We start from the raw sequence: 14,554 nt of genomic DNA on the forward strand, positions 1-14,554 counted from the left end.
GGGGCACCCCTCATTTCTTGTGTCCACAGCTGGAGTCCCAGGGGAGGAGCCAAAGTGTAACATCTGCATGGGAAAGACCAGGACTGCGCTCAACGAGATCCTCATCTGTGGAAAGTGTGGACTGGGTAGGTACAAGAGAAGAATCATGGGGAGGGGGCGGGACAGGGCGTGCTGTCCGCTAGGGGCATCACTCGTGGTAATCGTGGGCCGTTGTCTTGTGGCTTCCAGGATATCACCAGAAGTGTCACATCCCGGCGGTGGAGAGCGGGGAGCGCGGCCTCCTGGAGCCCTGGTTCTGCCGCTGCTGCATTTTTGTCCTGGCCGTCAGGGTAAGAGCAGAGGAAAGCTGGGTGAGCACCTCCAGGGATACCAGGGTCTCGCCGTGGTCACATCACTTCTGTGTTTTGCAGAAAGGAGGAGCCTTAAAGAAAGGAGCGATGGCCCGGAGCCTGCAGGCCGTCAAGATGTTCCTGACCTACTGCCCCCAGGAGCTGGAGTGGGACTCTGCACACAGGACCAACCAGCAGCAGTGCTACTGCTACTGCGGGGGCCCCGGAGAGTAAGGCACCATACCCTAGCACAGCAGTGCTACTGCGGGGGCCCCGGAGAGTAAGGCACCATACCCTAGCACAGCAGTGCTACTGCGGGGGCCCCGGAGAGTAAGGCACCATACCCTAGCACAGCAGTGCTACTGCGGGGGCCCCGGAGAGTAAGGCACCATACCCTAGCACAGCAGTGCTACTGCGGGGGCCCCTGAGAGTAAGGCACCATACCCTAGCACAGCAGTGCTACTGCGGGGGCCCCTGAGAGTAAGGCACCATACCCTAGCACAGCAGTGCTACTGCGGGGGCCCCTGAGAGTAAGGCACCATACCCTAGCACAGCAGTGCTACTGCGGGGGCCCCTGAGAGTAAGGCACCATACCCTAGCACAGCAGTGCTACTGCGGGGGCCCCGGAGAGTAAGGCACCATACCCTAGCACAGCAGTGCTACTGCGGGGGCCCCTGAGAGTAAGGCACCATACCCTAGCACAGCAGTGCTACTGCGGGGGCCCCGGAGAGTAAGGCACCATACCCTAGCACAGCAGTGCTACTGCGGGGGCCCCGGAGAGTAAGGCACCATACCCTAGCACAGCAGTGCTACTGCGGGGGCCCCGGAGAGTAAGGCACCATACCCTAGCACAGCAGTGCTACTGCGGGGGCCCCGGAGAGTAAGGCACCATACCCTAGCACAGCAGTGCTACTGCGGGGGCCCCGGAGAGTAAGGCACCATACCCTAGCACAGCAGTGCTACTGCGGGGGCCCCGGAGAGTAAGGCACCATACCCTAGCACAGCAGTGCTACTGCGGGGGCCCCGGAGAGTAAGGCACCATACCCTAGCACAGCAGTGCTACTGCGGGGGCCCCGGAGAGTAAGGCACCATACCCTAGCACAGCAGTGCTACTGCGGGGGCCCCGGAGAGTAAGGCACCATACCCTAGCACAGCAGTGCTACTGCGGGGGCCCCGGAGAGTAAGGCACCATACCCTAGCACAGCAGTGCTACTGCGGGGGCCCCGGAGAGTAAGGCACCATACCCTAGCACAGCAGTGCTACTGCGGGGGCCCCGGAGAGTAAGGCACCATACCCTAGCACAGCAGTGCTACTGCGGGGGCCCCTGAGAGTAAGGCACCATACCCTAGCACAGCAGTGCTACTGCGGGGGCCCCGGAGAGTAAGGCACCATACCCTAGCACAGCAGTGCTACTGCGGGGGCCCCTGAGAGTAAGGCACCATACCCTAGCACAGCAGTGCTACTGCGGGGGCCCCGGAGAGTAAGGCACCATACCCTAGCACAGCAGTGCTACTGCGGGGGCCCCGGAGAGTAAGGCACCATACCCTAGCACAGCAGTGCTACTGCGGGGGCCCCGGAGAGTAAGGCACCATACCCTAGCACAGCAGTGCTACTGCGGGGGCCCCTGAGAGTAAGGCACCATACCCTAGCACAGCAGTGCTACTGCGGGGGCCCCTGAGAGTAAGGCACCATACCCTAGCACAGCAGTGCTACTGCGGGGGCCCCTGAGAGTAAGGCACCATACCCTAGCACAGCAGTGCTACTGCGGGGGCCCCGGAGAGTAAGGCACCATACCCTAGCACAGCAGTGCTACTGCGGGGGCCCCGGAGAGTAAGGCACCATACCCTAGCACAGCAGTGCTACTGCGGGGGCCCCGGAGAGTAAGGCACCATACCCTAGCACAGCAGTGCTACTGCGGGGGCCCCTGAGAGTAAGGCACCATACCCTAGCACAGCAGTGCTACTGCGGGGGCCCCTGAGAGTAAGGCACCATACCCTAGCACAGCAGTGCTACTGCGGGGGCCCCGGAGAGTAAGGCACCATACCCTAGCACAGCAGTGCTACTGCGGGGGCCCCGGAGAGTAAGGCACCATACCCTAGCACAGCAGTGCTACTGCGGGGGCCCCTGAGAGTAAGGCACCATACCCTAGCACAGCAGTGCTACTGCGGGGGCCCCTGAGAGTAAGGCACCATACCCTAGCACAGCAGTGCTACTGCGGGGGCCCCGGAGAGTAAGGCACCATACCCTAGCACAGCAGTGCTACTGCGGGGGCCCCGGAGAGTAAGGCACCATACCCTAGCACAGCAGTGCTACTGCGGGGGCCCCGGAGAGTAAGGCACCATACCCTAGCACAGCAGTGCTACTGCGGGGGCCCCTGAGAGTAAGGCACCATACCCTAGCACAGCAGTGCTACTGCGGGGGCCCCGGAGAGTAAGGCACCATACCCTAGCACAGCAGTGCTACTGCGGGGGCCCCTGAGAGTAAGGCACCATACCCTAGCACAGCAGTGCTACTGCGGGAGCCCCGGAGAGTAAGGCACCATACCCTAGCACAGCAGTGCTACTGCGGGGGCCCCGGAGAGTAAGGCACCATACCCTAGCACAGCAGTGCTACTGCGGGGGCCCCGGAGAGTAAGGCACCATACCCTAGCACAGCAGTGCTACTGCGGGGGCCCCGGAGAGTAAGGCACCATACCCTAGCACAGCAGAGCTACTGCGGGGGCCCCGGAGAGTAAGGCACCATACCCTAGCACAGCAGTGCTACTGCGGGGGCCCCTGAGAGTAAGGCACCATACCCTAGCACAGCAGTGCTACTGCGGGGGCCCCTGAGAGTAAGGCACCATACCCTAGCACAGCAGTGCTACTGCGGGGGCCCCTGAGAGTAAGGCACCATACCCTAGCACAGCAGTGCTACTGCGGGGGCCCCGGAGAGTAAGGCACCATACCCTAGCACAGCAGTGCTACTGCGGGGGCCCCTGAGAGTAAGGCACCATACCCTAGCACAGCAGTGCTACTGCGGGGGCCCCGGAGAGTAAGGCACCATACCCTAGCACAGCAGTGTGAGGTCTGATTACACATCTCTCCAGGGACAATACATAACACTGGCTGCAGAGAGCACAGAGCACAGCAGTGTGAGGTCTGATTACACATCTCTCCAGGGACAATACATAACACTGGCTGCAGAGAGCACAGAGCACAGCAGTGTGAGGTCTGATTACACATCTCTCCAGGGACAATACATAACACTGGCTGCAGAGAGCACAGAGCACAGCAGTGTGAGGTCTGATTACACATCTCTCCAGGGACAATACATAACACTGGCTGCAGAGAGCACAGAGCACAGCAGTGTGAGGTCTGATTACACATCTCTCCAGGGACAATACATAACACTGGCTGCAGAGAGCACAGAGCACAGCAGTGTGAGGTCTGATTACACATCTCTCCAGGGACAATACATAACACTGGCTGCAGAGAGCACAGAGCACAGCAGTGTGAGGTCTGATTACACATCTCTCCAGGGACAATACATAACACTGGCTGCAGAGAGCACAGAGCACAGCAGTGTGAGGTCTGATTACACATCTCTCCAGGGACAATACATAACACTGGCTGCAGAGGGCACAGAGCACAGCAGTGTGAGGTCTGATTACACATCTCTCCAGGGACAATACATAACACTGGCTGCAGAGGGCACAGAGCACAGCAGTGTGAGGTCTGATTACACATCTCTCCAGGGACAATACATAACACTGGCTGCAGAGGGCACAGAGCACAGCAGTGTGAGGTCTGATTACACATCTCTCCAGGGACAATACATAACACTGGCTGCAGAGGGCACAGAGCACAGCAGTGTGAGGTCTGATTACACATCTCTCCAGGGACAATACATAACACTGGCTGCAGAGAGCACAGAGCACAGCAGTGTGAGGTCTGATTACACATCTCTCCAGGGACAATACATAACACTGGCTGCAGAGAGCACAGAGCACAGCAGTGTGAGGTCTGATTACACATCTCTCCAGGGACAATACATAACACTGGCTGCAGAGAGCACAGAGCACAGCAGTGTGAGGTCTGATTACACATCTCTCCAGGGACAATACATAACACTGGCTGCAGAGAGCACAGAGCACAGCAGTGTGAGGTCTGATTACACATTTCTCCAGGGACAATACATAACACTGGCTGCAGAGAGCACAGAGCACAGCAGTGTGAGGTCTGATTACACATTTCTCCAGGGACAATACATAACACTGGCTGCAGAGAGCACAGCAGTGTGAGGTCTGATTACACATCTCTCCAGGGACAATACATAACACTGGCTGCAGAGAGCACAGAGCACAGCAGTGTGAGGTCTGATTACACATCTCTCCAGGGACAATACATAACACTGGCTGCAGAGAGCACAGAGCACAGCAGTGTGAGGTCTGATTACACATCTCTCCAGGGACAATACATAACACTAGCTGCAGAGAGCACAGAACACAGCAATGTGAGGTCTGATTACACATCTCTCCAGGGACAATACATAACACTGGCTGCAGAGAGCACAGAGCACAGCAGTGTGAGGTCTGATTACACATCTCTCCAGGGACAATACATAACACTGGCTGCAGAGAGCACAGAGCACAGCAATGTGAGGTCTGATTACACATCTCTCTAGGGACAATACATAACACTGGCTGCAGAGAGCACAGAGCACAGCAGTGTGAGGTCTGATTACACATCTCTCCAGGGACAGTACATAACACTGGCTGCAGAGAGCACAGAGCACAGCAGTGTGAGGTCTGATTACACATATCTCCAGGGACAGTACATAACACTGGCTGCAGAGAGCACAGAGCACAGCAGTGTGAGGTCTGATTACACATCTCTCCAGGGACAATACATAACACTGGCTGCAGAGAGCACAGAGCACAGCAATGTGAGGTCTGATTACACATCTCTCCAGGAACAATACATAACACTGGCTGCAGAGAGCACAGAGCACAGCAGTGTGAGATCTGATTACACATCTCTCCAGGGACAGTACATAACACTGGCTGTAGAGAGCACAGAGCACAGCAGTGTGAGGTCTGATTACACATCTCTCCAGGGATAATACATAACACTGGCTGCAGAGAGCACAGAGCACAGCAGTGTGAGGTATGATTACACATCTGTCCAGGGACAATACATAACACTGGCTGCAGAGAGCACAGAGCACAGCAGTGTGAGGTCTGATTACACATCTCTCCAGGGACAATACATAACACTGGCTGCAGAGAGCACAGAGCACAGCAGTGTGTGGTCTGATTACACATCTCTCCAGGGACAGTACATAACACTGGCTGTAGAGAGCACAGAGCACAGCAGTGTGAGGTCTGATTACACATCTCTCCAGGGATAATACATAACACTGGCTGCAGAGAGCACAGAGCACAGCAGTGTGAGGTATGATTACACATCTGTCCAGGGACAATACATAACACTGGCTGCAGAGAGCACAGAGCACAGCAGTGTGAGGTCTGATTACACATCTCTCCAGGGACAATACATAACACTGGCTGCAGAGAGCACAGAGCACAGCAGTGTGTGGTCTGATTACACATCTCTCCAGGGACAGTACATAACACTGGCTGCAGAGAGCACAGAGCACAGCAGTGTGAGGTCTGATTACACATCTCTCCAGGACAATACATAACACTGGCTGCAGAGAGCACAGAGCACAGCAGTGCGAGGTATGATTACACATCTATCCAGGGACAATACATAACACTGGCTGCAGAGAGCACAGAGCACAGCAGTGTGAGGTCTGATTATACATCTCTCCAGGGACAATACATAACACTGGCTGCAGAGAGCACAGAGCACAGCAGTGTGAGGTCTGATTACACATCTCTCCAGGGACAATACATAACACTGGCGGCAGAGAGCACAGAGCACAGCAGTGTGAGGTCTGATTACACTTCTCTCCAGGGACAATACATAACACTGGCTGCAGAGAGCACAGAGCACAGCAGTGCGAGGTATGATTACACATCTATCCAGGGACAATACATAACACTGGCTGCAGAGAGCACAGAGCACAGCAGTGTGAGGTCTGATTATACATCTCTCCAGGGACAATACATAACACTGGCTGCAGAGAGCACAGAGCACAGCAGTGTGAGGTCTGATTACACATCTCTCCAGGGACAATACATAACACTGGCTGCACAGAGCACAGCAGGGTGAGGTCTAATTACACATCTCTCCAGGGACAATACATAACACTGGCTGCAGAGAGCACAGCAGTGTAAGGTCTGATTACACATCTCTCCAGGGACAATACATAACACTGGCTGTAGAGAGCACAGAGCACAGCAGTGTGAGGTCTGATTACACATCTCTCCAGGGACAATACATAACACTGGCTGCAGAGAGCACAGAGTACAGCAGTGTGAGGTATGATTACACATCTCTCCAGGGACGATACATAACACTGGCTGCAGTCTGTGGGGTGGATCCAGTTAGCGTTGCTTTGTGTCTTTTCTCTCTCTGAAGCCTATTAGTGACAGCAGAAATGTCTGAGGAGTCTGGGAAAGCTGGGTCACAGCTATACATTGGAGTGCAGCATGTGACATTGTAGACCTTTCCCTACGCTGTTTGTTACAGTGTGTCGGCCTCTTGTCTTGTGGCTGCAGGTGGTACCTGAAGATGATCCAGTGCTGCCGGTGCCGGCAGTGGTTCCACGAGGCCTGTATCCAGTGTATGAGCGAGCCCATGCTGTTTGGGGACAGGTGAGGTGTGCACCCCCGGAGGCATGGCGGGACGTACCTGCACCCCCAGCAGCGGGGCTTAACCCTTTCTCTCCCGGCAGGTTTTTCATATTCTTCTGCTCCGTCTGTAACCATGGGGTGGAGTTCATGAAGCGGCTGCCGTTGCGATGGTGAGAGGGGAGGGTGCCCGGGTGCCAGGGTGGGTGCCCCCCGTGTCCCCACCCGTCACCCATCGTGCTTCTCCCGCAGGGTGGACGTGGTACATCTCGCCCTCTATAACCTCGGCGTCATCAGTAAGAAGAAATACTTCCACCTGGAGGAGATCCTCACCTTTGTCAGCGACAACTGGGAGCACTTACAGCTGGGGAAGGTAGGTGCCCGGACAACAGGGGTAGAAGCATTGGAAAGGGGCTCGAGGTGCAGAATCCTACCTCCTGTGTGATACTGCCTGCTGAGCCGTGTATCTAATCCCATCCTGTGTGATACTGTCTGCTGAGCCGTGTATCTAATCTCATCCTGTGTGATACTGCCTGCTGAGCCGTGTATCTAATCCCATCCTGTGTGATACTGTCTGCTGAGCTGTGTATCTAATTCTATCCTGTGTGATACTGTCTGCTGAGCTGTGTATCTAATTCTATCCTGTGTGATACTGCCTGCTGAGCTGTGTATCTAATTCTATCCTGTGTGATACTGTCTGCTGAGCTGTGTATCTAATTCTATCCTGTGTGATACTGTCTGCTGAGCTGTGTATCTAATTCTATCCTGTGTGATACTGTCTGCTGAGCTGTGTATCTAATCCTCTCCTGTGTGATACTGTCTGCTGAGCTGTGTATCTAATCCCATCCTGTGTGATACTGTCTGCTGAGCTGTGTATCTAATTCTATCCTGTGTGATACAGCCTGCTGAGCTGTGTATCTAATCCTATCCTGTGTGATACTGTCTGCTGAGCTGTGTATCTAATCCTATCCTGTGTGATACTGTCTGCTGAGCTGTGTATCTAATCCTATCCTGTGTGATACTGCCTGCTGAGCTGTGTATCTAATTCTATCCTGTGTGATACTGTCTGCTGAGCTGTGTATCTAATCCTATCCTGTGTGATACTGTCTGCTGAGCTGTGTATCTAATCCTCTCCTGTGTGATACAGTCTGCTGAGCTGTGTATCTAATCCTCTCCTGTGTGATACAGTCTGCTGAGCTGTGTATCTAATCCTATCCTGTGTGATACTGTCCGCTGAGCTGTGTATCTAATCCTGCCCTGTGTGATACTGTCTACTGAGCTATGTATCTAATCCTATCCTGTGTGATACTGTCTGCTGAGCTGTGTATCTAATCCTGTCCTGTGTGATACTGTCTGCTGAGCTGTGTATCTAATCCTTTCCTGTGTGATACAGTCTGCTGAGCTGTGTATCTAATCCTCTCCTGTGTGATACAGTCTGCTGAGCTGTGTATCTAATCCTATCCTGTGTGATACTGTCCGCTGAGCTGTGTATCTAATCCTGCCCTGTGTGATACTGTCTACTGAGCTATGTATCTAATCCTATCCTGTGTGATACTGTCTGCTGAGCTGTGTATCTAATCCTGTCCTGTGTGATACTGTCTGCTGAGCTGTGTATCTAATCCTTTCCTGTGTGATACTGTCTGCTGAGCTGTGTATCTAATCCTGTCCTGTGTGATACTGTCTGCTGAGCTGACCCGCACAGTGACCCTGGTGCAGTGCTACAGCAGAGAGAGGGGAGACTGTGTAACAGCCTGTGAAGCTGCGGCAGGGAGTGGCTATGGTAACACCATCACAGGCACATTATGCATTTGGGATATTTCTATCGTCCTCCTGCACTACAGCCACCTGCTACCTACCTGTACCTACCTGTGTGTCTGCAGGACTTACCTGCCTATAGCTGTACCCCCCATGTGGTGGTGACTTGTCCTTCATCTCTCGCAGTTGTCAGTCACCCTGGTAGAGGAGCGCGGGCAGCATCTCCTGGAGGCCCTAAACAGCTACAAGAGCAGGTAAGTGACACATATGCCCCCCCCATAATCCACACTGTGCTGCTATACACCCCCCCCCCATACTCCACACTGTGCTGCTATACACCCCCCCCCCCCATACTCCACACTGTGCTGCTATACACCCCCCCCCCCCATACTCCACACTGTGCTGCTATACACCCCCCCCCCCCCATACTCCACACTGTGCTGCTATACACACCCCCCCCATACTCCACACTGTGCTGCTATACACACCCCCCCATACTCCACACTGTGCTGCTATACACCCCCCCCCCCATACTCCACACTGTGCTGCTATACACCCCCCCCCATACTCCACACTGTGCTGCTATACACCCCCCCCCATACTCCACACTGTGCTGCTATACACCCCCCCCATACTCCACACTGTGCTGCTATACACCCCCCCCCCATACTCCACACTGTGCTGCTATACACCCCCCCCCCATACTCCACACTGTGCTGCTATACTCCCCCCCCCATACTCCACACTGTGCTGCTATACACCCCCCCCCATACTCCACACTGTGCTGCTATACACCCCCCCCCATACTCCACACTGTGCTGCTATACACCCCCCCCCCCCATACTCCACACTGTGCTGCTATACACCCCCCCCCCCATACTCCACACTGTGCTGCTATACACCCCCCCCCATACTCCACACTGTGCTGCTATACACCCCCCCCCCCATACTCCACACTGTGCTGCTATACACCCCCCCCCCATACTCCACACTGTGCTGCTATACACCCCCCCCCATACTCCACACTGTGCTGCTATACACCCCCCCCCCCCATACTCCACACTGTGCTGCTATACACCCCCCCCCATACTCCACACTGTGCTGCTATACACCCCCCCCCCCTTACTCCACACTGTGCTGCTATACACCCCCCACCCGCCACCCCATAGTCAACCCCCGCAGAGCCGCCATTGTACCTGCATGCTAGGAATGGTCATCCCCGCAGAGCCGCCATTGTACCTGCATGCTAGGAATGGTCATCCCCGCAGAGCCGCCATTGTACCTGCATGCTAGGAATGGTCATCCCCGCAGAGCCGCCATTGTACCTGCATGCTAGGAATGGTCATCCCCGCAGAGCCGCCATTGTACCTGCATGCTAGGAATGGTCATCCCCGCAGAGCCGCCATTGTACCTGCATGCTAGGAATGGTCATCCCCGCAGAGCCGCCATTGTACCTGCATGCTAGGAATGGTCATCCCCGCAGAGCCGCCATTGTACCTGCATGCTAGGAATGGTCATCCCCGCAGAGCCGCCATTGTACCTGCATGCTAGGAATGGTCATCCCCGCAGAGCCGCCATTGTACCTGCATGCTAGGAATGGTCATCCCCGCAGAGCCGCCATTGTACCTGCATGCTAGGAATAGTCATCCCCGCAGAGCCGCCATTGTACCTGCATGCTAGGAATGGTCATCCCGCAGAGCCGCCATTGTACCTGCATGCTAGGAATGGTCATCTCCGCAGAGCCGCCATTGTACCTGCATGCTAGGAATGGTCATCCCCGCAGAGCCGCCATTGTACCTGCATGCTAGGAATGGTCATCCCCGCAGAGCCGCCATTGTACCTGCATGCTAGGAATGGTCATCTCCGCAGAGCCGCCATTGTACCTGCATGCTGGGAATGGTCATCCCCGCAGAGCCGCCATTGTACCTGCATGCTAGGAATGGTCATCTCCGCAGAGCCGCCATTGTACCTACCTCACATGGAGGTACCTACCTCACCAGCCACCCCAATAGCTTGGTATCCGCTCCCAGGCCTCCAGCACTGACTACACATGGAGGTACCTACCTCACCAGTCACCCCGATAACTCGGTATCCTCTGGCACGGCAGGTGGAACCATTGTGGGACTTCTGCCCCAGGGACTTGTGCAGGACTTCCAGCTGCTGCTAATTAAACCTAATCAGACAGACCCAGCTTTCCCAGGTCTGCAGTCTACTCAGCTTTTCCTGAGTAGACTGCACCTTTCTTGCCCACAATGTGCTTTAGTGGCCGCTCCCCTGCCCCGATGTGCCCCCCTGACCCCGTGTCGTGTACAGTCGCTACATGTTCTGCTGTTTTTGTTATATTTTAGGTTTCTTTGTGGAAAGGAAATAAAGAGGAAACAATGTATCTTCCGCTTACGGATCCGCGTGCCGCCGTCCCCCCCCAGTAAGCTGTTACCTGACAGACAGACGGAGAACAGGACGTCAGGACGGGACGTCAAGAAGAAGGGGTGCATGAAATACAAGAGCAGGTAAGTACATGTGTGTAGCCCCGCCCCCTGCAAGTCGCCATTGTCTGACACGTAACCTCTCGTCCTGTAGCCTCCTGCCCTGCGAGCGTCAGAAGCGGAGAGGCATCTGCCGGAAACCCTCGCCATTCCTGCTGGAGGACGCCATCCCCAGTGTCAGTATCATGGCGGTATTACACGTGTGTGCGACTGTACGAGCGGCCGCGTCACCTTCTCTTATCATCACTACAGAGCGACTTCACCTCCGCCTGGAGCACCAACCACCACCTGGCCAGCATCTTCAACTTCACCCTGGATGAGATCCAGAGCCTGAAGAGGTAAGTGCTCCTGTATGTACAGCGGGGTGAGAGGTAAGTGCTCCTGTATGTACAGCGGGGTGAGAGGTAAGTACTCCTGTATGTACAGCAGGGCGCAGGACGAGAGGTAAGTGCTCCTGTATGTACAGCGGGGTGAGAGGTAAGTGCTCCTGTATGTACAGCGGGGTGAGAGGTAAGGGCTCCTGTATGTACAGCGGGGTGAGAGGTAAGTGCTCCTGTATGTACAGCGGGGTGAGAGGTAAGTGCTCCTGTATGTACAGCGGGGTGAGAGGTAAGTGCTCCTGTATGTACAGCGGGGTGAGAGGTAAGTGCTCCTGTATGTACAGCGGGGTGAGAGGTAAGTGCTCCTGAATGTACAGCGGGGTGAGAGGTAAGTGCTCCTGTATGTACAGCGGGGTGAGAGGTAAGGGCTCCTGTATGTACAGCGGGGTGAGAGGTAAGTGCTCCTGTATGTACAGCGGGGTGAGAGGTAAGGGCTCCTGTATGTACAGCGGGGTGAGAGGTAAGGGCTCCTGTATGTACAGCGGGGTGAGAGGTAAGTGCTCCTGTATGTACAGCGGGGTGAGAGGTAAGTGCTCCTGTATGTACAGCGGGGTGAGAGGTAAGTGCTCCTGTATGTACAGCGGGGTGAGAGGTAAGGGCTCCTGTATGTACAGCGGGGTGAGAGGTAAGTGCTCCTGTATGTACAGCGGGGTGAGAGGTAAGGGCTCCTGTATGTACAGCGGGGTGAGAGGTAAGTGCTCCTGTATGTACAGCGGGGTGAGAGGTAAGTGCTCCTGTATGTACAGCGGGGTGAGAGGTGAGTGCTCCTGTATGTACAGCGGGGTGAGAGGTAAGTGCTCCTGTATGTACAGCGGGGTGAGAGGTAAGGGCTCCTGTATGTACAGCAGGGTGAGAGGTAAGGGCTCCTGTATGTACAGCGGGGTGAGAGGTAAGTGCTCCTGTATGTACAGCAGGGCGCAGGCTGAGAGGTAAGTGCTCCTGTATGTACAGCAGGGTGAGAGGTAAGTGCTCCTGTATGTACAGCGGGGTGAGAGGTAAGTGCTCCTGTATGTACAGCAGGGTGAGAGGTAAGTGCTCCTGTATGTACAGCGGGGTGAGAGGTAAGGGCTCCTGTATGTACAGCAGGGCGCAGGACGAGAGGTAAGTGCTCCTGTATGTACAGCGGGGTGAGAGGCAAGTGCTCCTGTATGTACAGCAGGGTGAGAGGTAAGTGCTCCTGTATGTACAGTGGGGTGAGAGGTAAGTGCTCCTGTATGTACAGCAGGGTGAGAGGTAAGTGCTCCTGTATGTACAGCGGGGTGAGAGGTAAGTGCTCCTGTATGTACAGCGGGGTGAGAGGTAAGTGCTCCTGTATGTACAGTGGGGCGCAGGACGAGAGGTAAGTACTCCTGAATGTACAGCGGGGCGCAGGACGAGAGGTAAGTGCTCCTGTATGTACAGTGGGGCGCAGGACGAGAGGTAAGTACTCCTGAATGTACAGCGGGGCGCAGGACGAGAGGTAAGTGCTCCTGTATGTACAGTGGGGCGCAGGACGAGAGGTAAGTACTCCTGAATGTACAGCGGGGCGCAGGACGAGAGGTAAGTGCTCCTGTATGTACAGTGGGGCGCAGGACGAGAGGTAAGTGCTCCTGAATGTACAGCGGGGCGCAGGACGAGAGGTAAGTGCTCCTGTATGTACAGTGGGGCGCAGGACGAGAGGTAAGTGCTCCTGAATGTACAGCGGGGCGCAGGACGAGAGGTAAGTGCTCCTGTATGTACAGCGGGGCGCAGGACGAGAGGTAAGTGCTCCTGTATGTACAATGCATGTTTACAATGCGTTTTGTAAACGCAAACGTTAACAGTAATGTAATTGGGCAGATCCCCGCTCCTCAGCTGTTGTAATGGGTTTTAAATGCAATGAAAACGCAACCAAAACGCAACGTGTGAACGCGCTCTTAGGGAACCAAAGAAATCTGTCAGCAGCAGCCGGTAATCCATCAGCCCTGTGTACACACAATTCTGCTGTAATGCTCTGCAGCGCCCCATACACCTGATGTAATGCACTGCAGCGCCCCGTACACCTGATGTAATGCTCTGCAGCGCCCCGTACACCTGATGTAATGCACTGCAGCGCCCCGTACACCTGATGTAATGCTCTGCAGCGCCCCGTACACCTGATGTAATGCACTGCAGCGCCCCGTACACCTGATGTAATGCTCTGCAGCGCCCCGTGCACCTGATGTAATGCTCTGCAGCGCCCCGTACACCTGATGTAATGCTCTGCAGCGCCCCGTACACCTGATGTAATGCACTGCAGCGCCCCGTACACCTGGTGTAATGCTCTGCAGCGCCCCGTGCACCTGGTGTAATGCTCTGCAGCGCCCCGTGCACCTGGTGTAATGCTCTGCAGCGCCCCGTGCACCTGGTGTAATGCTCTGCAGCGCCCCGTGCACCTGGTGTAATGCTCTGCAGCGCCCCGTGCACCTGGTGTAATGCTCTGCAGCGCCCCGTGCACCTGGTGTAATGCTCTGCAGCGCCCCGTGCACCTGATGTAATGCTCTGCAGCGCCCCGTGCACCTGGTGTAATGCTCTGCAGCGCCCCGTGCACCTGATGTAATGCTTCTCCCTGTTATTTGTTCTCCTGTGATTTCAGTGCCAGTTCTGGACAGAATTTTACTTCGGATCTGGACTCCAATGATGCGGGCAGCACATCGGGCTCCGCCTCCACCAGCCTGTCCTGCCAGTCTCAGTAAGTGGTGCAGCGTCACATGCTCCGGTGCAATGAGGCAGTGTTCATTCAGTAACCTTACAGCGCGCATAATACAGCGCAGGGGGCAGCGCATAATACAGCGCACATAATACAGCGCAGGGGGCAGCGCATAATACAGCGCACATAATACAGCGCAGGGGGCAGCGCATAATACAGCG

General features: G+C 55.4%; 1 protein-coding gene across 2 annotated transcripts in view; it reads left to right on the top strand.

Moving 5' to 3' along the window:
- The window catches only part of PHF19 (PHD finger protein 19), a 67,237-nt gene that overhangs the window by 26,943 nt on the left and 25,740 nt on the right, over positions 1–14,554 (top strand). The window contains exons 4-14 of one of the 2 annotated variants that reach the window (XM_072132100.1): positions 30–125; positions 229–329; positions 411–559; positions 6,994–7,089; positions 7,170–7,238; positions 7,318–7,438; positions 9,007–9,074; positions 11,169–11,330; positions 11,401–11,482; positions 11,559–11,644; positions 14,280–14,375. In XM_072132100.1, the coding sequence (XP_071988201.1) occupies positions 30–125; positions 229–329; positions 411–559; positions 6,994–7,089; positions 7,170–7,238; positions 7,318–7,438; positions 9,007–9,074; positions 11,169–11,330; positions 11,401–11,482; positions 11,559–11,644; positions 14,280–14,375 (1,126 nt within the window). Of the gene's footprint in view, positions 1–29; positions 126–228; positions 330–410; positions 560–3,342; positions 3,360–6,993; positions 7,090–7,169; positions 7,239–7,317; positions 7,439–9,006; positions 9,075–11,168; positions 11,331–11,400; positions 11,483–11,558; positions 11,645–14,279; positions 14,376–14,554 lie in introns of those variants that run through there. The other variant, XM_072132101.1, reaches the window with a different exon arrangement.

Source organism: Engystomops pustulosus, unplaced genomic scaffold (assembly GCF_040894005.1).
Source record: "Engystomops pustulosus unplaced genomic scaffold, aEngPut4.maternal MAT_SCAFFOLD_228, whole genome shotgun sequence".
NCBI lineage: Eukaryota > Metazoa > Chordata > Amphibia > Anura > Leptodactylidae > Engystomops > Engystomops pustulosus.